The sequence below is a fragment of the Meles meles genome, chromosome 2 (genome assembly GCF_922984935.1).
Source record: "Meles meles chromosome 2, mMelMel3.1 paternal haplotype, whole genome shotgun sequence".
NCBI lineage: Eukaryota > Metazoa > Chordata > Mammalia > Carnivora > Mustelidae > Meles > Meles meles.
The window spans coordinates 136,790,713-136,814,030 of NC_060067.1; the positions used below are offsets into that span (position 1 = coordinate 136,790,713).

General features: G+C 41.6%; 1 protein-coding gene across 7 annotated transcripts in view; it reads right to left on the bottom strand.

The window, feature by feature from the left end:
• TMEM192 (transmembrane protein 192) overlaps nucleotides 1-21,175 on the bottom strand; it is a 41,920-nt gene extending 20,745 nt beyond the window's left edge. For 2 of the 7 annotated variants that reach the window (XR_006817054.1, XM_045996814.1), the window contains exons 1-4: nucleotides 17,928-18,081; nucleotides 13,882-14,028; nucleotides 6,183-6,447; nucleotides 2,170-2,304 (exon numbers count right to left, since the gene is read on the bottom strand). Coding sequence is in view for 6 of the 7 variants with exons in the window: in XM_045996814.1 (XP_045852770.1) it covers nucleotides 2,170-2,304; nucleotides 6,183-6,447; nucleotides 13,882-14,028; nucleotides 17,928-17,957 (577 nt within the window). In the remaining variant the exon portion in view is untranslated. Of the gene's footprint in view, nucleotides 1-2,169; nucleotides 2,305-6,182; nucleotides 6,448-13,881; nucleotides 14,029-17,927; nucleotides 18,082-21,043 lie in introns of those variants that run through there. The other 5 variants (XM_045996817.1, XM_045996821.1, XM_045996831.1 and 2 more) reach the window with 5 other exon arrangements.
• Between the last annotated feature and the right edge of the window lie 2,143 nt (nucleotides 21,176-23,318).

Below are 23,318 nucleotides of genomic sequence, written 5' to 3' on the forward strand. Positions count from 1 at the left end.
GATTGACATTCACATGATCTTTGGAATATTGTTGTTACCTCCTTCTATGTCACATAGCATTCTATAGATCTTTAATACAAGAAGACCTGCACCCCTTGTAGTAAATTAAAGTTGTAGAGTACTAAAGTAACAGGGTAAGTGAATTCTATACTCAGATCTAAACTATGATCTCATTTATAGCATCATCTGACAGACATGTCATAGACTGGAACTGATCTCAATCAAGAAGGTAATTCAGTATTCATTTGTCATATGGACCACTTTACTGAAATAGCAAGCTGTTTCTTATATATTGAAAAACTAATCTTACTTTAAAACTAGTCTCATTCTGGACACCTGGGTGGCTCAGTTGGTTAAACGACTGCCTTCAGCTCAGGTCATGATCCTGGAGTCCCAGGATCAAGTCCCACATTGGACTCCCTGCTCAGCAGGAAGCCTGCTTCTCTTTCTGCCTGCTCCTCCCTCCTCTCGTGTGATTTCTCTCTCTCTCTCAAATAAATAAATAAAATCTTAAAAAAAAAAAAACTAGTTTCATTCTTTTCTAGGAAGTTAAGTGGGTGATATACATTTATTTTTTTAAAGTGAGGTACAAAATGTAATCCTATCCATAATTTGGCTCATTGTTAGCTGATAATTATAGAAAAATTTATAAAGATCAATCAATAATGTGACATTCACATTTACAAACTAGTAATACCATTCATATTCTAAGTACTCTCTTTTTGGCCTAAGGAGATGCACAGAAAAAAAAAAAATCAATAAAATGAAACATAAGCTGAGACCTGTGTGACTTTGCCCTTCTTGGCAAAAAGAAATGACCTTTTTCAAAATGGATGCACAAGGTATTTTATTTTATTTTATTTTATTTTAAAGATTTTATTTATTTGACAGAGATCACAAGTAGGCAGAGAGAGGAGGAAGCAGGCTCCCTGCTGAGCACAGAGCCCGATGCGGGCTCGATCCCAGGACCCTGGGATCATGACCTGAGCTGAAGGCAGAGGCTTTAACCCACTGAGCCACCCAGGCGCCCCACACAAGGTATTTTTTTTTTTTTTTAAGATTTTATTTATTTATTTGAGAGAGACAGTGAGAGAGAGCATGAGCGAGGAGAAGGTCAGAGGGAGAAGCAGACTCCCCATGGAGCAGGGAGCCCGATGCGGGACTCCATCCAGGAACTCCGGGATCCTGACCTGAGCCGAAGGCAGTCGTCTAACCAACTGAGCCACCCAGGCATCCCCCGCACAAGGTATTTTATTATCACAAAATAACTGTTATGCAGTGCCAGAAAATTAGCTACTATTTTGGGCAGATTTTACTGCATGTCAATATTGCAGCAGGAATGAAACCCAGAGTTTTCCAGGGCTTGAATTTTTTTCTGTTAAAAGTATTCTTCCATCTGTTTTTCATGTTAATATATCTAAAGCTTTTTTTTTTTTTTAAAGATTGTTTATTTTAGAGGGAGAGTACACGCAGGGGGAGAGAGAGAGAGAATCAGATTCCCCACTGAGCACAGAGCCTGATGTGGGGCTTGATCCCAGGATTTTGAGATCATAACCTGAGCCAAAATCAAGAATCAGCCACTTAACCAACTGAGCCACGCAGGCACCCCCTAAAGTAAAACGTTCTTTAATTTTAACCCCTGAGAGTTCTGAGAAAGAGAGAGAGACACAGAGAGATAAATAGACCAATCCTTAGACAGCTCTAAATTTAGAAAATGAGTTCCTAAATGGTTTATCCTAAAGCAAGTCTGGGCTAAATGCAGTTTTGCACACGTGATTTATTTACTTACTTATTTTGTATTTGGTCATTTTGAATTTAAATTCCAGACTTACATCTCAATTGCCTTTGAAGAAGCAAATGTCTGTGGGTCTTTTCAATTTTTTTGTTTTAAGGTGTCACTTGACAAAAATTAGTTTTTTTTGTTGTTGTTCTGTTTTATTTTTGACAAAAATTAGTTTATGACACAAATTTAGAAGCATCACTGGTATGTTGCTGTTGGTTTGAAATCGTGCAAGTTTGCATGTGGTCAGCAATGAAAAGTACAGGGGCTCAACAGGCTCTCAGCTGCTAGGAAAACCTTGCCGCAAAGATAATGGCCTGCTTCCCATGATCAGGGATGAAACAACCACTTAATGGTCTTTGGTCCAACAGTCTCGCTGTAATTCTCACCTGTGTAAATGAGCAGACAGGTCAAGGAACAGATCAGTTCCAGGCCCAAGATGGCCAGGATGAGGTCAAGATACAGCCTGCTGGGCTCCGGGAAGGAGTGCTGCACGCACAGCACGAGGAGGAGAGCTGTGCTGCCTGCAGAGGACAGAGAAGTGCAGGGTTAGCAGAGCCCAGATGGGGTCCACAAGGCAGGCGCACATCCAGGCCCTGTTAATATGGAGCAGTGAAGGAAGCGTTGGTAAAAACCCCGAACTGTGGCTCTCTAGAGGGAAAAACCCCCAACACAACTAAGAGTTAATGATGCCCCCAAAATACAATTACATAAGAATCTGGATTTTCTTAAAAACTAAGTAATGATTTTTTGCTCTATACAATTATTGACAATGGCATTGCATGAAGTCCCATGTGCATTTAAAAAGAGATGCAGGGGTGCCTGGGTGGCTCAGCTGGTTGAGCGTTTGACTCTTGATTTGCATCGGGTCATGGTCTCAGGGTCATGGGATCCAGCCTCTTGGGCTTCGCGCTCAGTAGGGAGTCTGCTTGTCCCTCTCCTTCTGCTCCTCCCCCTGCTCTCTCTTTCTCAAATAAATAAATAAATACATAAGGATGAAGTTTCTGGAAATTTGCATTATCCCAGTTCTTCCAAATCCAGAGGCACTTGAGGACCATGGTGGCCCATCCTGGTCACATAATGTACCAGCAGAGAACTGCACAGAAGTTAAGAATGTTGCAGTTATGTGGACCACCTGCCTGGACATCTGGGACATGCTGCTGACTATGGACAAATGACCTGACACATCTGCTCCTCAACTTCCTTGTCTGAAAAATGGGAACATCAGTACCTTCCTCTTGTGAGGAATGAATGAAGTTAATACATGAAAAATACTTAGAATGGTGCTTGGACACTATATGATCAATATGAACTGTTCCCCACCCCCTACACACACACTTAGCATATCTATTTGGTTTTGAAAATCATTAGCCTTGTTTTGTACACTTTCATTTTGAAGAATACAACGCAGAAGAAAAGTAAAATTCTGGAGCAAGGAGGCTGGGTCTTGCCATCGTGTAAGGTATGACTGTGAGACTGCCACAGGGACTTGCTTGGAGGAAGGGCTGTAGGGCATTGTGCCTGGGATTTTTAAAGATTACACAAAACCAAAATTAGTAGAGTAGTAGTAGTTTTATTTTTAAAGATCTTCTTTATTTGTCAGAGGGAGAGAGCACATACAAGCAGGGGGAGTGGCAGGCAGAGAGCCCTGCAGAGCAGGGAGCCCCAGCGGGACTTGATCCCAAAACCTTGGGATCATGACCTGAGCTGAAGGCAGAAGCTTAACCAACTGAGCCACCCAGGCATCCTGAAACCGAAATTATTATAATAATGCTGATGATACCCACCATTTATTGAATACCTACTAGGTACTGTTAGTTCACTTCCTCCTGCAACAGAGTTTGTGTGAGAAATATTATTTCCCTGATTTTATAGAGAAAAGGTATCAGGATGAAGCTAATCACTTGCCCACAATACTATCACATGCCATAGAAACAATGGTCACACTCATCTGATTACCTGGATATTCTACACCCTCATGGATTTACCTTTTTATTCTTCATATAAGATAAAATACTTAAAGTAGAAACAAGGTCAGTACCTGCCCCAATCTCTTTGATCTTCTGGGTCCTTATATGAGACATAAAAGTCATGCCATCTGCAATTAAAAGTAAGGTCTAATTGCTTAGAAATATTAAGGGTCATATGTTAGCAAGAATTTGAAAGTGAGCGGAAAGGTAAAGATCAGACAACCCTTGGTGTGCCTCAAAAATACTATTTCCACACCGCTCACTTGAGAGACTGAACATTATTTTGGTTATAATGCATATACAGTCTTTAAGTTAAAAATGGGTTTTTGCTTTTCTCTTTAGTGGGTGGGAGGAAAGGTTATAGTGACATCTTCTGGCCAAAAACAAGTATTACACACCAGCAGCGGAACATAGGAGCCAAGCTGTTCCTCAAGGAAGAGGTAAAAATGTCCCCCCCAATGCCACAGTGAGTCAAAACCAGCCATCTCTATAAAATGCTTCTCTGTTATCGCATGGCCCTGCAGTTGCCACTGAGAACATCGCAGAGTAGATGAACTCGCAGCTTGCCCTTTAAGAAAATGTATTAATAGAACACAGAAGAAAAAAAAATAAATTCTGTAGAGTTGTTTTTCTGGGGGAAAAAAATTATCTTCAAATTTGGCTTCAAAATGTATGAGTATTTATTCCGGATTCAATCCGAAAACGAGGTTCTCTAAAAAAGGCAGGAATTTTGAACACCAAGGCAAAAATGCCTAAAGAAGTTCAATTTAATTCCATTCAGCCTTTTTAAGATGTTTGCAAAATCAACAAAGTGGGTCCTAATGCAGCTAAGTCCTGTGCAGGCTTTCCAATCTTTTGTTTTCCATTTTCGATAATGCATTTTATTATATCACAGTCTCTCACTAAAAGAAACACTGAACTTCATTTAAAGTAAAGCCAATTTCTTCCTCTCACCCTACAAGTATCAAATAGCAACAGCAGCTTATCTTCTTGAGATGATTAAGACGGCTCATACCAGGAGGGGAAAGTCTACAGCATGCACAGGCAGATCCTTGGACACAATGTTCACAATGGGGGCAAGAAAATGTCACCCCAAAATATGCTTTTGGGCATAAGGATTATTTTTTTCTTAAGATTTTATTTATTTGAGAGACAGAAGTAAGGGGAGCGGCAGAGGGAGAAGCAGACTCCCCACTGAGCGGGGAGCCCGACTTGGGGCTTGATCCCAGGATCTCAAGATCATGACCTGAGCTAAAGGCAAACGCTTAACCGACTCAGCCACCCCGACATAAGGATTATTTTAAGCTGATTAGTTTTAAGAAACAGCAGACACAGGTGATCCCAGAAAGCTGATGGAAATTACCTTTTTAAAAAAATTTTATTTACTTATTTGAGCGAGAATGAGAGAGCAGCATTCTCTCAGGGGGAGCAGCAGAGGGGGAACACCAGAGGGAGAGGGAGAAGCAGGCTCTGCACCGAGCAGGGAGGCCGATGTGGGGCTCCATCCCAGGACACCAGGATCATGACCTGAGCTGAAGGCTGACGCTTAACTGACTGAGCCACCCAGGTGCCCTGGAAGATACCCTTTTGTAAGAGACAGTTACAAAGGGAAACTAGTTTGTAAGTGTGTCCTCCTTTCTGTACCAGGAAGAGAAGGAAGGCTTAGAAACTATTATCCACAGAGAAGGCACAGACTTAAGTCTGCATAATAATCTTACCATTGTTTCCAGAGCTTTTACTGCTCACCTTCCTGTTATTCCTCCCACTGCCTCACCACAGTATCTATGGTCTCTTTGGCTAAAGATGGTATTAAAGGTGGTGGCGTGACCCCTTTTGGAGAGTTACTCAGTTTTCTTGGGTCTCTCCCATGAAACATAGGAGGTATGCATGTTAATAAATTTGTTTATTTTTTTCTTGTTAACCTTTTATTATAGTGGGGTCTCAACCAAAAATCTACCTAGAAGGGTAGAGGGAAATTTTTTCACCCCTCCCAATGATAACAAACACAGATGTGAAAGGAAAATTAAGACTATACTGGGGTGCCTGGGTGCCTCAGTCAGTTAAGGGTCTGCCTTCAGCTCAGGTCATGATCCTAGGGTCCTGGAATCGAGCCCTATCTTGGGCTCTGTGCTCAGGGGGGAGCCTGCTTTTTCCTCTTCATCTGCCTGCCACTCCCCCTGCTTGTGTTTCTCTCTCTCTCTGTCAAATAAATAAGTAAAATCTTAAAAAAAAAAAAAGAAAGAAAAGAAAATTAAGACCATACTATTAAAAAAGCTTCAAGACAATAATAAGCTGATCCGAATTTTAGTGGCCACAACACAAACTCACAAACATGAGAGACTATATTTGATTATAAAGTCAAACCTCCCATTTTCCTTCTGCTGGCATTTCCACCACACAAGCAAGCCACAGACAGGCTGAGCCAGACTCACCGGTTGAATGTATCATCAGTGCAAGTCCTTTAAGATGCCTCGTGGCTAGGTAGATCATGTTATAGCCTCGGTTTCTGACTTTGTTGTGGTGATACTGGATGTAGCGTTCCAGAAGGAAATGCAGAATCCACAAAATAACTTTTCCAAGGATTATGACTGTCTGAACCTTCAGTGGGTTGGTATAGTTTCCTGGGCACTTGTCCTCAATTGGATTAGGGTAAGAACAAAGCACACCTGTTAAAAATGCTAAAATGACAAATACAACCTGGCGGAAATGAAAGCAGTAGGATTAATATTCAGTATTTAAAATTAAGAAATGATATTTACCACCCAAGCATATAGTCATACCTAAGACTTTTGAGATCCTTTTTTTATAAATGAATTTACAAACATCTTTTTTCTTCCTATGTTACAAATGTTTTAAACAGAAAATTTGGGAAAAAATTTGCAGAAAATTTGGAAACAAATCACAAATAAGAGAAGTCACCCCAAATCCCGTCTAATAGAGACAAGTACTTAAAACAATTTCTTGCCCACTTCTCTTTTATTTAAAAGAATAAAAGCAGTTAATTTAGTGCTTTAGAGGTAACTAATAAAAATCATGGCTTAAAAAACTTTATTTCTAGTTTCAGTTTTAAGAGAACAAAAACAAGTATGCAATTAGATTGACAAAAAATTAAAAGACTGATGCCAAAATACAGGCAGACAGGAATTCTCATATATTCTTGTATATTGCTGGTCTGGGAATAGATGTGGAAAAAGAATTTGGAAGCATCTTGATTCTGTCTTAAGAACTCTTCTCATCAGAAGTAACAGCCCCAGTTCAGACGGCTCTATGACTACCAATATTTATTACAGTATTCTTTATTATTTGCAAAAACACTGAAAATTGCCCAAGGATATATGTGTTCATCCATAGCAGAATGCCTGAGTAAATTAAAATACATCTACTCGTAAAACAGAGTAGTACTGAGCTATTACAGAATTAACTAAATCTCCCTGTATTAATTTGGATGGATGTCTGTGTGTTAGGATAAAAAGAAGTTACAGTGTAGTAGTTCGAAGTGCGGTTTACAGACCAGCACAATCAGCATCACAAGGGAGCTAGTCAGAAATGCAAATTCTCAGGCCCCACCCAAAACCAGGAGAATCTGGGGATGTCACCAAGCTATCTAGTTTAACAAACCTGCTGGGGAGTCTGAGACAGGCTGAAGTGTTAGAAACACTCGGGCAGAGTGATAAATACAGTATTATCCAACTGGGGGGTGGGAGGAAGAAATAGGGGAAATCCTTTAAAATATGTATGAATGTGTGTGTGTGTGTGTGTGTGTTAAGCAGGCTCCATGCCCAGGGTGGAGCCCAACACAGGGCTGAACTCAGGACCCTGAGATCAAGACCTGAGTTGAGATCAACAGTCGGTCACATAACCAACGGAGCCACCCAGGCACCCCTCTTTTTGTACGAATTGAACGAAAGGCACTGAGATATACCCATTTATTAACTCAAAGAAAAGGGCTAAAGCAGAGAAAAGGGAAGACAGGATTTTATCTTTGTACACTTTGGTGATGTTTTACTTGTTACGATAAGGAAGTTATTTTGTAATTTTAAAAACCAAATAAAGAAAAATGTATCCTTGGTATTCATCACCAAACACCCAATAGTAGGCAATCCTAGCATATAATAAATCTACTTAAAACATATGTGATTTGTCTACGTGATTTGTCAAGAGCAGTCATATTTGCTAGGGCAACTCAAGATGCCTATTACCATAAAGGAAAAAACTGAAAGGTCGACAAATTCCCTATACTGGAAAACACTGTACATTGAAGCATTGTACATTTGTATGATCCATATTATACAAAGTAGCATAAAGACATTTTACTTATTTAAATTTTTACTTTAATTTCAGTTAATTAATGTATATGGAGTGGAAATTTAATGTTAGTTTCAGGTGTACAATATAGTAATCCAACAATTCCGTACACAACCGATGCTCATGACAAGCACCCTCCTTCATCCCCATCACCTATTTCTCCCATCCCCACCCCCCCCCCCCCCCCAGCTCTGGGAACCATCAGTTTGTTCTCTATAATTAAGAGTCTCTTTTTTGGTTTGCCTCTTTTTTTTTTTTTTTCCTTTGCTCATTTGTCTTGTTAAATTTCACATGAGTGAAATCACATGGCATTTGTCTTTCTCTATTTTGCTTAGCATTATACTCTCCCGCTCCATCCATTTATCATTGCAAATGATAAGATTTCATTCTCTTTTATGGCTGGGTAATATTCTGTTGTATATATATATACCACCTCTTCTTTATCCATTCATCAGCTGATGGACACTTGGACTGTTTTCATAATTTGGTTATTGTAAATAATACTGCTATAAACAACAGGGAGCATGTATCCCTTTGAATTCATGTTTTTGCACTCTTTGGGTAAATACCTAGTAGTGCGACTGCTGGTAGCTCTATTTTTAACTTTTGGTGGAACCTCAGTACCACTTTCCAGATTGGCTGCACCAGTTTGCATTCCCACCAATAATGCTGATGGGTTTCTTTTTTCTCCACATCCTTGCCAACACCTGCTGTTTCTTGTGTTGTTGATTTTACCCATTCTGACAGGTGTGAGGAGATATCTCATGTAGTTTTGATTTGCATGTCCCTGAGGATAAGTAATGTTAGGCATACTTTCATGTGTCTATTGGCCACGTGGATGTCTTCTTTAGAGAAATACATGTTCATGTCTTCTGTCCATTTTTTAATTGGATTGTTTTTTGGGTGTTGAGTTTTGTTAAGTTCTTTGTATGTTTTGGATACTAACCCTTTATTAGATTTGTCATTGGCAAATATCTTCTCCCATTCTGTAGGTTGCTTTTTAGTTTTCTTGTTTGTTTCCTTCGCTGCGCAGAAGCGTTTAATTTTGATGTAGTCCCAACAGTTTGTTTCTCTTGCCTCAGGAGACTTTTCTAGAAAAAAGTTGCTATGGCTAATGGCAGAGAAATTACTGCCCGTATTTTCCTCAAGTTTTGTGGCTTCAGGTCTCACATTTAGGTCTTTCATCCAGTTTGAGTGTATTTTTGTGTATGGTGAAAGAGAATGGTGTAGTTTCATTCTTTTGCATGCTGCTGTCCAGTTTCCCTGCACTGTTTATTGAAGAGACTGTCTTTTTCCCACTGGATATTCTTTCCTGCTTTGTTGAAGATTAACTGACCAAGTAATTGTGGGTTCATTTCTGGGTTTTCTGTTCTGTTCCATTGACCTATGTGTCTATTTTTGTGCCAGTACCATACTGTCTTGATCACTACAGCTTTGTCCTAGAACTTGAAGTCAGGAATTGTGATGCCTCCAGCTTTGCTTTTCTTTTTCAAGGTTGCTCTGGCTATTTGGGGTCTTCTGTGCTTCCATACAAATTTTAGGATTGTTTGTTCTAGTTCTCTGAAAAATGCTGTTGGCATTTTGGTATTTTGATAGGGATTGAATTAAATGTGTAGATTGCTCTGGGTATACAGGCATTTTAACAGTATTTTTTCTTTGAATCCATGAGTGTGGAATGTTTTTCCATTTCTTTGTCATCTTCCAATTTTTCATCAGTGTTTTATAGTTTTCAGAGTATAGGTCTTTTACCTCTATGGTTAGGTTTATTCCTAGGTAGCTTTTGGGTTTTGATGCAATTGTAAATAGGACTAATTCCTTGATTTCTCTTTCCACTGCTTCATAATTGGGTGTATAGATATGCAAAAGATTTCTGCACATTGATTTTGTATCCTATGACTTTACTGAATTTATTAGTTCTAGCAGTTTTTTGGTGGATCTTTCAGGCTTTCTATGTGTAGTCTCATGTCATGTACAAACAGTGAAAGTTTTACTTCTTCCTTGCTGATTTGGATGCCTTTTCTTTCTTTTTGTTGTCGGATTGCTGAGGCTGGGACTTCTAGTACTATGTTGAATAAAAGTGAGAGTGGACAGCCCTTGTTGTTCTTGGCTGTAAAGAAAAAGCACAGGACTCCTGTGTAGTTCAGCTGGTTAAGCATCTGCCTTCAGCTCAGGTCATGATCCCAGGATCCTGGGATAGAGCACCATGTCGGGCTTCTTGCTTAGTGGGGAGTCTGCTTCTCCCTCTGCCTCTGCTGCTCCCCCTGCTTGTGCTCTCTGACAAAAATAAATAAAATCTTTAAGAGAAAGCTCAGTTTTTTTTTCCCATTTAGGATGATGCTAGCTGTGGGTTTTTCAGATAGCCTTTATCATGTTGAGGTATGTTTCTTCTAAACGTATTTTGTTGAGGGTTTCTTATCATGAATGGATGTTGTACTCTGTCAATTTTTTTTTCTGATCCTTTGAAATGACTGCATTGTTCTTAGCCTTTTTAAAATAATTAATGTGATGAATCATGTTGATTGATTTACAAGTACTGAACCAACTTTGCAGCCCAGGAATAAATCCCACTTGATTGCAGTAAATGATTTTTTTAAATGTATTGTTGGATTTGGTTTGCTGGTTTTTTGTTAAGGATTTTTGTGTCTATGTTCATCAGAGATGTCTGCCTATGGTTCTTTTTTGTGGTGTCTTTATCTGGTTTGGGTATCAGGGTAATGCTGGTATTTTTCTTCTTTTTAACACAAGATTTTCTTAGTCCTAAAATTAGGGCAATCGATCCCATTGTATCATAGGCAGGCATTTTAAAGGTATTTTTTTTTTTCTTAATTTATTTGACAGAGAGAGAGAGATCCCAAGTAGGCAGAGAGGCAGGCAGAGAGAGAGGGGGAAGCAGGCTGCCTGCTGAGCAGAGAGTGATGTGGGGCTCGATCCCAGGACCCTGAGATCATGACCTGAGCTGAAGGCAGAGCTGAGCTTAAGCCACTGAGCCACCCAGATGGCCCTGTAGGTAGGCATTTTAAAATAAAAAGGTTTTTCAAAGTCATATGTATGTATGTTTGTGTGTACATGGGGGTATAAATACAGAGAGAGTATGTTACACAGAGATGTTATTTAAAAAAAAAAAAAAGAAGAAAACGGGCCATAATCCAGTGACCAAGAGGCCACCTCTTCCGTTGATAATCTGGGGATTGGGAAGCCCGGGTAAAACCAGGCCACACTTAACTACATCTACACAAGGAAAAAGGATGCTCCTCTCTCCTCAGGGTATTCAGTTCTGAATTCAAGTCTACATGGTATGTCACTGGAGCAGCAGCTGAATGAGTCAATGAACCACATTCATTCTTCTCATAAACACTTGGGATCGCTAAGAACTTGCCCTCCTGACTTTTCACACTGTAGCAAAGAATAACTACATCCCCTCGTGCTTCAGATCTCAGTGACCAAAATGGAGATGATTAACAGACTGGATGCAGAGCCATCGATAAGCTTACACCAAGACCATTCACATGTACAGGTGTTTTGCTTGTTTTTCCATTTAGGGGTTTCTTTTTGTGTGCATGTGATGCTGAATTTATTTACTTCTTTATTCTTATTGATATAACTGGCATATACCATTGTGTCAGTTTAAAGAGGACAACGTGGCTTTTGGTTTGTTTTTTCTTTCTTTTTTTTTAAACTTTTTTTTTTGTTAAAGATTTTATTTATTTATTAGACAGAGATCACAAGTAGGCAGAGAGGCAGACAGAGAGAGAGAGGAGGAAGCAGGCTCCCTGATGGGCAGAGAGCCTGATGTGGGGCTCAATCCCCAGGACCCTGGGATCATGACCTGAGCCGAAGGCAGAGGCTTTAACCTACTGAGCCACCCAGGCACCCTTTTTTTAAACTTTTTATTTTAGTTTTAGTAATCTCAACAGCCAATGTGGGGCTCAAACCCATGACCCTGAGATCAAGAGTCACACCCTCCTCCAACTGAGACAGGCAGGTGCCCCTACAACTGGTTGACTTGATACATTCAGGTATTGCAATATAATTACCTTCCCAGTGTTAGCTAACACCTCTATCACTTCACATCATTACCGCTTCCTTTTTGTGGTGACAACAATTAAGATATCTAATCTCTTGGCAACTCTGAAGTTCATAATACATAAAATATGGCTGACTGTAGAAACTAGGCTATGCATTCGATCGCCAGGACTTTTTTCCTTTTTTTAAAGTGATAGAATTTTTTAAAGCAAGGATGCAGAAAAAGCTCTCATGAGTGAGAGGGGTCCTGACAGGGTTGCCCTCTCCAGAACTTATTTATCTACTAGTTGCAACACATATATCTTTAGAAATCCCCAGACATTTGGGGAGCCTGGGTGGCTCAGTCAGTTGGACATCCAACTCTTTTTTTTTTTTTTTTTAGCTTTCTCCACCATTACCTATTTATTTATTTATTTATTTATTTATTTACTAACATAAAATGTATTGTTTGTTTCAGGTGTACAGGTCTGTGGTTCATCAGTCTTACAGAATTCACAGTGCTCACAACACACAACCTCTTCAATGGGCATCGAACTCTTGATTTCAGCTCAGGTCATAGTCTCAGGGTCATGGGATCAAGCCCCATGTCCAGCTACACACTGAGGATGGAGCCTGCTTAGGATTCTTTTTCTCCCTCTCCCTCTGCCTCCCCATCCCCCAACTCTCACTCTCTCTATAAAAAAAAGAAAAGAAAAGAAATCCCCAGACATTTGTAATTTTATCATTGTTTAAAAAATGGTGCAACACTACTTACTGTTCTGCTGCAACTTGACTTCTCTCCTTAACATTATTTTCTAAGTGTAGATAAATTGATAAATTTCTATGTCAACATATATTTATCTACATTTTTTTTGTTTTAGTAACTGAAAAACACATGCATATGGTAAAAAGAAATTTCAAATAGTACAAAAGGCAAATAGTAAAATGTATCAGGTGTGCCTTCTACGGAGGACCTCAGACCTGTACCACAGTGACACCTAGTGTTAAAGGATCTTGTGAATGCTTCTAGAAATTTTCTGTTTATACACGGGAATACACATACACACCAGCCCTCTCAATTATCTTTTAAAATGTGCAAATGGGAACATTCCATGCAAACTCGAATGTAAACCTGTGTTTGTGAATACTCAACAATGTAAACATGAAGGCTAGTCTAATTAATATATATACATCCACCCTGTTTTTTTCCCAACAGTTGCAGAGCATTCCTTCATGTGGATGGGAAATACAGTGTCCTCTGCATGGTGGTAGTTGCAATATCTTGAAATTACAGACATTACTATTATTATCAATATCCTTACACGTGTGCAAATATATTTGCAATAAATTCTTTGAAGTAGAGAGATAAGTAAAAAAGTATGCACATTTTAAATGTTGGTAGATGTAGCCAAACTGCCCTCTGAAGATCACACACACACACACACACACACACATATTATTATTACATTTTATATATACATAAGAGCTTGTATATATATGTGTGTGTGTGTGTGTGGTTTGCTTTTTCTTTCTTTTTTTTTTAAACTTTTTTTTTTGTTAAAGATTTTATTTATTTATTAGACAGAGATCACAAGTAGGCAGAGAGGCAGACAGAGAGAGGGAGGGAGGAGAGGGAGGAGGAAGCAGGCTCCCTGCTCAGGCTCAGCAGGGAGCCTGACATGGGGCTGGATCCCAGGACCCTGGGATCATGACCTGAGCTGAAGGCAAACGCTTAACTAACTGAGCCACCCAGGCATTCTGAGCTTATATATATATATTTTAAGAACATTGCCTCTGTATGGATTATTGTCCCAGCCAACTTACATGTATTAATAAGAGAAGATTTGCTATGATGACCGTAGGAAGAGGATGGAATCTGGGTCTAAACTGAGCATGTAATGAATGGTGTGGAAGATGCTGGGTGTCCAGAAGAGGGTCATCTTCAATACTTTGGGTGAGATCCAAGGAACCCTGAGGTACAGAAAAACAGAAGCAATCTTTTAATCCCCACTTTCCAGATTATGTTTCTAAGACAAATCTACTAAATTCTAAAGCATTAAAAACCATTACACAAGTTAGAGATGAGAAAAATACCCTCCCTACATAAAGCCAATTTAAAAATATCATACACTTCTAGGTAACTACTATATACAAGTTGGTGAAAACAAGTGTTAAAATGGGTTGAGGAAATCTTACTTCAATTATCTTCAAGTGAGGTATTACATAATGAGATTAAAGCAAACAATGTTTTCTTTAAGTCCTCAAACTTAGATATTGATTTATCTAATATTACTTAGCTTATTGATGAAATAATTACATATGGTTGCAATTCTTAAACTACATCCTGATGTTCCACAAAATTTTGGAAACTTTCAGTTATGACAGAAATGTTTTAGAGGGGGCGCCCGGGTGGCTCAGTGGGTTGAGCCTCTGCCTTCGGCTCCGGTCATGATCTCAGGGTCCTGGGATCGAGCCCCGCGTCGGGCTCTCTGCTCTGCCGGGAGCCTGCTTCCTCCTCTCTCTCTGCCTGCCTCTCTGCCTACTTGTGATCTCTGTCTGTCAAATAAATAAATAAAATCTTTAAAAAAAAAAAAAAAAAGAAATGTTTTAGAGAAGGAAACAGACCACCATGATAGAGCTTCAAGGGACTTTAGTTGACAGATACCAGAGTCTCAATGAAAACAACTTGCAAAGTTCCGGAAGTAGATGATGGCGTTGAGCTGCAACCTAAAAATTCAGTCTGACTTATTTAAACGTGCTGTCTCGGCAGGAACAGTACTACCAGATCTCTGGCTCATATAACCATCTCTTAATCTCAGACCCTTGCTGAAAACTATTATATATAAGATACTATAAGATGAAAAAATTATAAAACACAGTCCCTGTCCAAAAGATCACATTTTCATTGAGGAAGCTTGGAATAAAGGTATACAGGATGAAATAATATTGTAAGTGAGCTAACTGGACAAAAATAGGATGGAAATAAAGATTTCATCAGAAAAAGGGAAGCCTGAGAATAGCATTTGGAAACAGATAAGGGCTCTTTGGAAGGGGAAGAGTGAGACAAATGGTATAGGGATGGTTTCTGGGCACCAGATTACAAAGATAAAAATAATAATCTGGAGCCTAATTCAGATCTGGGGCGGGCTTCTCAGTTTCCAAACTCAGGCATTCAATGCTGCTCTGCAAATTTCTTTTTTTTTTTTTCATTCAGTGCCTACATACAGCTTCCTGTTTAGTTTGCTGTAACTTACGGTATGATTCTGATTATTTCTGTTCTTTTCCAGACTCCTCTACCTCTAGCTCTCTCTCAGTCAGCAGACAAATGTCCCAGTCTCCACAGAGCTTCCTCTGGCTACCATCTGTGCATCCTTCCAGGTCCTGCTGGGTCAATTCCTACACGTAGCCTTCCTGGGCTGCCAAGCATCTAGATCACGCCACACTTCCACGCCCTCCCACAGTTTGGTGCTTGCCTCCTCTATCATTCTCACAAGTAGATTACATGAGACCCACAAACTCCCCACCACGTATTTGTCTTTGGAATCTTAGCGCCCAACAGGGACTGGGGGTTAGCACCCACAGAACAGATGATGAATGAATGACTGTTCCGATCTCAGCAGTGTTTCTAAGTCAGTCAGAGTGTCTTCAAAGACCCGGGGTAAGCAGGAGAAGTTATCCGGAGCTGTGGGGAGAATCAGCTCTGACCAGATGCAAAGGCAGGAAGTATTGTGCTTACAGGTAAGCTCCTAAGGAAACTCCCCATTCAGATACCAGTTCTCCTGCTTCCTTAGCGGTGAGGGAGTTATTTCATCTCTGTGCCTGTTTCTCATCTCAGGAAACAGAGTGCTAATAGCAACTGCTTCATAGCTTTGGGGGGAAGATCAGACCAGTTACTATTCATAAAAGGGCTGGAACACTGGCTGGCACAGACGTGACAGTCAGTATCAGCCGCTGCTGTCTCTACCACTTGCTCTTCCCTTGCTCCCCATGGAGCACGCCTTACCACTCTGGCCCCTCAATCTCATCTTGCTCTTCATTCTTACTATTCAGGCCAGGTCCCATCATTTCTCATGGCCTTTGCCTTCCAGTCCCCAGACCTTAGCAACGTCTTGCTGCAGTTGATGTCTTCTAATATGAACATTTATGTTTCTCTCCCCCAAAACTTGAGTCCCTCCCCATTCTCCTCTGGACAAAATCCAAATTCTTAGTCTGGCTCTCTGTGTTAGAATCCCTTCCCAAGCTACTTTTTGGGTCTTGCCTCTTGTTATTTCTCTCTCCTTCCTGATGCTGACTGCTCACGCGCCTGTCTCTCACAAATCTCTTTCATTCCCTGTGCCTTTACTTACTCTGGCCCACGTGTCAAGGGCTTGTCTTAGCAAGAACACTGGCTTCACTGATCCTCAACATTGTTCCTACAGCCCTGTCAGCCAACATTGTACTTCTCATGTCCCCAAGTCTGACTTGGGTCTATTTTATATCTTCCATATGTCTTTTTACCCCTTTGAACACACAGAAAACAGGTATAATAATTTTTTAATGTTCCTGTTTGCTATTTTTAGCATGTCATTTCTGAATCATTTCAACTGACTTATATGTAATGTTTTCCTGCCTTTTGCATGCTTGATAATTTTTTTCACCTTATTAAGATCCAGTCGACATTTGGCTTTGTGTAAGTTTAAAGTGCACTAGGAGTTAATATGACACACTTACATGTATTGCAAAATGATTCCCACTGAAGCATTACCTAACACCTTCACCACATGACATAATCATCAGTGCCTGGTAATTCTGGATTGGATGCGAGACTTCCCGATTTATTGCTTTGGGTATGGGACAGTTTTGTGTCTATAGTCTTGAGTTTTTGTTTTTGTTTTTTTCTGGAATGCAGTTAAATTACTTGGAAACAGTTTGATCTTTTTGGCCTTGCTTTTATTTATTGTTAGGTGGGACCACAGCCCTGTTTAGTCTAAGGCTAGTTTTTCCCCACTATGAAGGTAAGACCTCTGTGAGACCTAGTACCCTGTGAATTATTGAGTTTCCAGTCGGACTAGTAGGCTAGCCACTATGCCTGGCCCTGTCTGAGCACTAAGTTCCGCTTCCTCTAGTCATTTCAGGTGGTTCTTTTCCAGGCCGTGGGCAATGTCCTCACAGGCCCATACTGAGCAGGACTCTGCTGACTCCCTGAGGGGCACTCTGCACGTTTTCAATTCTCCTCTCCAGGTACTGCCATGTGAACTCTCGTTGCCTCAGTCTCCCCAGACTCTCAGCTCCATCTCCTCAACTCAAGGAGCCTGCTGACCTCTGCCGGGGCGCCCTTTCCTGTCACAGCCCTCAGCCTCTCTCAAGGGGGTCAGCTGGGGCAGTCATATGACTCACTCCATTCCCCTCCTCTTGGAAAGCACTGGCTTTCACTGCGCAACGTTCAATAGCTCAAAAAAGTGTTGTTTCTGATATTGCACGTAGTTTTTTGGTTACTTCAGGCAGAAGAATGAATCGAGTCCCTGTTATACCGTGCTGGCTAGGAACAGAAGTCCCTACTGCACTCTCACACATGTCTATTACAACTTCCAACACTAACCACAGGATAGCAAAGTTGTTGGAAAAGTGTGCTTCACATGGGCAGAGACTCTGTTTTGTACTTTCATTATACCTTTAGCATCTAACATAGAGTACAGGCTCAGTATGTGTGTGGAGTGAACGAAATGTTGCCCAACATCTTGAACACTTGGGGCCTGAGAGTTTAAACAAAGCAGGCCTTGAGACCTTAACTGTAAGACTACTGTCCATTTATCGCCCATTTATCTCCCTTTCATGCCCCTCCTCCCCTAGCCTAGGCCCCACAAATATCCTTATTTTTTCAGAATCCATACAAGCCTTAAGTTCTCTATAAAACTTGTCATGCCGGGGCTCCTGGGTGATTCAGTCTGTTGAGTGCCAGACTCTTGATTTCGCCTCAGGTCATGATCTCAGGGTTGAGATGGAGCCCCAGTCAGGCTCCGTGTTAGGTGTGGAGCCTGCTTAAGATTCAATCTCTCCACCATCCCCTCTAAAAAACAAAAACAAAAACAAAGAAACAACTTGTCCTGCCAACTGTTTTCTTTCTACTTTACAACTGCTATAAAATGTACTGCTCATAATATTAATTTGGAATAGTTCTTTTTTCTTTAAGATTTTATTTATTTACTTGAGAGAGCAAGCAGGTGAGCAAGAGCAAGCATGTGCAGGGGTGGAGGGGCAGAGGGAGAGGGAGAAGCAGACTCCCCGCTGAGCAGGGAGCCCCATGTGGGGCTCAATCTCAGGACCCCAGGATCATGACCTGAGCTGAAGGCAGCCGCTTAACCCACCCAGCCACCAAGGCTGTATTGTATTTTTTCCTTATGAGTGCTATCTTGTATTTTTTCCTTTTTAATGTATATACATTCTGTTTCTTCTGATTACACTGAACAGGTTGAAGTCTATAATATGGTTTCTTCTCTATGTCACTTATTAGACTCAGTAAATACAATGTATTTGAAGGCTATATCAAATCCACTATCCAGTGGATTCCACTATCCATTCTATCCAGTGGAAATGTGTAACAATGCCTCATGACTCTCAGATGGCAACTCACCATCTCCGTGTGAAAGATAAAATGAAGACAACTCCTGGAATCCATGTAATTTCTTCACTTACACTATTAAGAACTACATCATGACCTGGGCAAGATATCTGCTGTTTTGCCCACATGGATCTCTTTCCTCTTCTTTCGTGAAAATAACTGGATCTCCTCTGGGGGCTCACTGTCTACCTCTCCATTAAGTCCCAGTGGGAACATCCTTCAGTACTTTTCACCCTCCTCTGGGAAGGTGGAAACTCTGGCCTCTGGTAGAACCTAACGGGGCTGGACAATTCAATTCTTTCTGTGAGCGACAAATCAAAGGGAGACTATGGAGGGCACATTCAGTCCAGAGCAGACTCTGAAAGGACCCCTGTCTCTTAGATCCCTTGTGCCTCCCTTGATTGGAGTCCTTTCAGAGGCGTAGGTGTTCACTCACTCTGATCATTTCAAAGAAATTCCTTTCTTCCTTAAATCAGTTTCATAGCTTGCAAACAGTGAACCCTAAATGAAACGCCTTTGCCTCGGTTAACTCTTTTAAGTGTCTAGGCCTACGGCACACACATTTTTAACTTTTTACTGAATGGTAGAAATAATAGCCACAAATTACCCAAAACAGGCAACTTGCTCAGATCTAAAGTGATTTAGATATGTAACTGTTGGTGAAACATTAAATCTCCATTTGTTTGGTGGAACAGATTTCTAGAATTGTACTCATCCTAAAACTAAAAGCTACAGATTCAAAAATCTGGGCGCAACTTAGCATCAACCAAGAAGCATTTACTGCACACATTTTCCTGAGATTTTTCCCATACACTGTCAGCTTACAAATCTCACCCTTAAAAATTCAGAAACAATGACTTATTTCTTCAAATGTATGTGAATGTCAAATCTGCCTTCAATGTCTTAGTTAGTTTTTCATTTTCTCAACTGAAAAAAAATTGTAGGTTTTAGCTTTATCATTGGAAATTGTTTGGATCTTAGTTAAGATACTTGAAGTGTGGTTGTTACTTACATAAGAATCTAAGCTCTTGGGGCGCCTGGGTGGCTCAGTGGGTTAAAGCCTCTGCCTTCAGCTCGGGTCATGATCCCAGGGTTGTGGGATCGAGCCCTGCATCGGGCTTTCTGCTCGGCGGGGAACCTGCTTCTCCCTCTCTCTCTGCCTGCATCTCTGCCTACTGTGATCTCTGTCTGTCAAATAAATGGGTAAAATCTTAAAAAAAAAAAAAAAAAGAATCTAAGCTCTTGTGGGCCTGGGGCTGACTGTTATGTGTCTTGCCTAATGCCCCTAATTCAATGACAGGATCACAGTAATATTCCTATTTATGTATTAATCCAAATTAATGCTTTAATGTAACTGTCCACTTTGCATTTCTCAAGGATAAATTTTATTACCTGTCAATGAGGCAAAACAGTTACTTCTGAGCACAATTACATGTTTCCCCTAAGAAAGTTTCAATATATTTAAGTCAAGATTTCATTTTGTACTATACAGACTGTAAACTACGCCTATTTTTTTTTCCTTTTTTTTTTTTAAGTAATCTGGTTTGGACCCATGAAGTAAGGCAATTTAAAAAATCCTCCCGGGGCGCCTGGGTGGCTCAGTGGATTAGCCGCTGCCTTCGGCTCGGGTCATGATCTCAGGGTCCTGGAATCGAGCCCCGCATCGGGCTCTCTGCTCCGCAGGGAGCCTGCTTCCTCCTCTCTCTCTGCCTGCCTCTCTGCCTACTTGTGATCTCTCTCTGTCAAATAAATAAATAAAATCTTAAAAAAAAAAAAAATCCTCCCATGCCTATCACGCTTGCATTCAAAACATCCCAACACTGTTTTTCTCTAGTGCGGGTTTCTGAGCAATTGACAGCAACAAGTCGGCCCGTGGGACGCCGGCGGCCTGACTGCGTGTCACAGCCGCTCCAGGTCCACAGCGATCTAAAGCCAACGCAGGGAACCCACGACGATGGAGACGGACCCCCTGCGCCCCAGGACATGTGAGCGTAGCCCAGAGGCCCGACGCAGAGAAGCGCCCGAGGGAGGGCTGTCAGGCCAGACGCGCGCGTCACGTGAAGCTCCCAGTTCCGGGATCAAAGACGCGCTCCGCACGTGAGCTGGGCGCCCGTCAGGGACCCCCGCATCCGCGCACCCACCGCCCAGCAGCCCACCCGGCCTCCACGCGGGAACAGAAGCCCAGAGCCGGCGCGTCGCGAACCCCACTGCCTCCTGGGGTCTCGTCCCAGCACCCCGCGCCCTGGGCCAGCCCTACACAGGAAGCGCCGCCTCCAACCGCGGCAGCAGCGGTTAAGGGTGGCTTCCCCTGGCAGTCTCCGCCCCGCGCGCCCAGCAAGGGAAGAAAGGGGTTCCGGGACCAGCCTCCCTCCATTTCCGCGCACTCACGTCCTCCATCCTGCCCCTCGTAGCCATTTCCCGAAGCCTGAGGCCGAAGCCCCGGCCAGCCGGTCCTCTCCACCTGCTCCCCGCGCGGCTGGCCTAGGAAAATTGCCACCTTCTAGGACTTAGCCTCCCCCACTTCAGACACACCTCCTCCTGCTCCCGCTCCGCCCCCGTCTTCCCCCGAGCCCCGCCTCCTCACTCCCGATTGGCCAAGACGCGGAGGCGTGTCCCGCCCTGAGACAGGCCTGTGGGCCTCCCGCAGCTGCACTGGTTTCCGCTCAGGTCGGGTGGTGGCCAGAACTTGGGTGTTAAAAGTTGCGTTCCGAATCCAAGAATTTAACTATTTTTGCCACCACTTGTTTCTTTTTAAAACATAAACTTTTCTCGGTCTTCCTTAGTTTGTGTTTGGAGGCACAGCTCCATGCATGAGTAGAGCCAGCTTTAGAATCCTCCCACTGCCATTTACAGGGGGAAACTCCACCAGTAGAGTGATAGGAACAGATTAAAGATTCTAATTAACATGACGTATTTACACATTTCACTAATGGGAAATGAAGCAGTTCAGGATTTTTAGGGCTTTTGTTTCTTTTTAATGGAATAAATAAATAAAACTTTTCTGAAAATCTATGATCGTTGTAAAAATGTAAAGAAAATTAAAAAAAAAATTGTGTTAAACATCAGTTCCCTGATCTGACTCAGCTACTAGTGGGAATATGCACACTTTCATACTTTCTAATGCTTATTAGTGCATTGCGTATGGTGTAATCCTGTTTATGACATTGGAAATAAAATTACTCAAGTAGCCAAGGAAAAGATGATACAAGACTCCACCTAATTTTAATTTAAAATTTCCTGATGTTCTATAAATTGTTATTATTATTATTATTTTGAGAGAGAGAGAGAGCATGAGAAGGGACAGGATCAGAAGGAGAAACAGACTCCCCGCTGAGCAGGGAGCCCCATGTGGGACTCCACCCCCGGACTTCAGGATCATAACCTGAGCGGAAGGAAGTCCCTTAACCAACTGAGCCACCCAGGCATCCCCTGTAAATTGTTTTCCAAGAGCCGTTTCCAGGCATTCGTATTCCTTCAACATTTGATCTTGAAAATTTTCACACCTAGGGAAGTGTTGAAAAACTAGTGCGGTAAACATCCATGTGACCCTCACATCCATTCATTAGTTCATATTATGCCACAGCTGCTGTGAGTGTTTGTGCATGTGTGCTCTAGTGTTCACGCACATGTTAAGGGAATCATTTGAAAATACTCAGAGGACATTATGAAAATTCATTCCAAATACTTCATTGAAAATAAGGACACTTTCCTATTTCACCACAATATCATTATCACACCTAAGAAACCAATAGTACCTCCATGTTTGCTAATAAACAATCCATGGCAAAAATTTTCCAAAATTTCCCCCCAAATTTTTTTTTTAAATTTTAAGGGGCGCCTGCATGGCTCAGTGGGTTAAAGCCTCTGCCTTCTGCTCAGGTCATGGTCTCAGAGTCCTGGGATCGAGCCCCGCATTGGGCGCTCTGCTCAGCAGGAGCCCGCTTCCCTCTCTCTCGCTCTGCCTGCCTCTCTGCCTACTTGTGGTCTCTCTCTGTCAAATAAATAAATAAAAATCTTTAAATTAAAAGAAAAATAAATAAAAGACTTATTTATGGGGCACCTGGGTGGCTCAGTGAGTTAAACCTCTGCCTTCAGCATGGGTCATGATCCTGGGGTCCTGGTATCCAGCCCCGCATCGGGCTCTCTGCTCAGCGGGGAGCCTCCTTCCCCTCTCTCTCTGCCTGCTTCTCTGCCTACTTGTGATCGCTCTCCCTGTGTCAAATAAATAAATAAAATCTTTTTTTTAAAAAAGACTTATTTATTTTAGAGAGTGAAAGAGAGAGTGAGCACAAGCAGGGGGAGGGGCAGAGGGAGAGAGAGAGAGAATCTCAAGGCGATTGCCCTCACTTCTCCTGTGCTTTCATCTTAGGAGGTGGAGATCATGACCTGAGCCAAGACTCAGAAGCTCAACCAACTGATCCACCCAGGGGCTCTTTAAGATATCTTTTTTAGTTCTTTTTCATCATCCAAAATTCAGTCAAGATTCACACATTGCTTTTAGTTATTATGTCAAGTGGTATATTTTATTATTTTTAAAAAGATTTTATTTATATATTTGACAGAGAGAGCGAGAGTGCACACAAGCAGGGGGAGCAGGAGAGGGAGAAACAGGCTCCCCACCGAGCAAGGAGCCCAATTCCGGGCTTGATCCCAGGACCCTGGG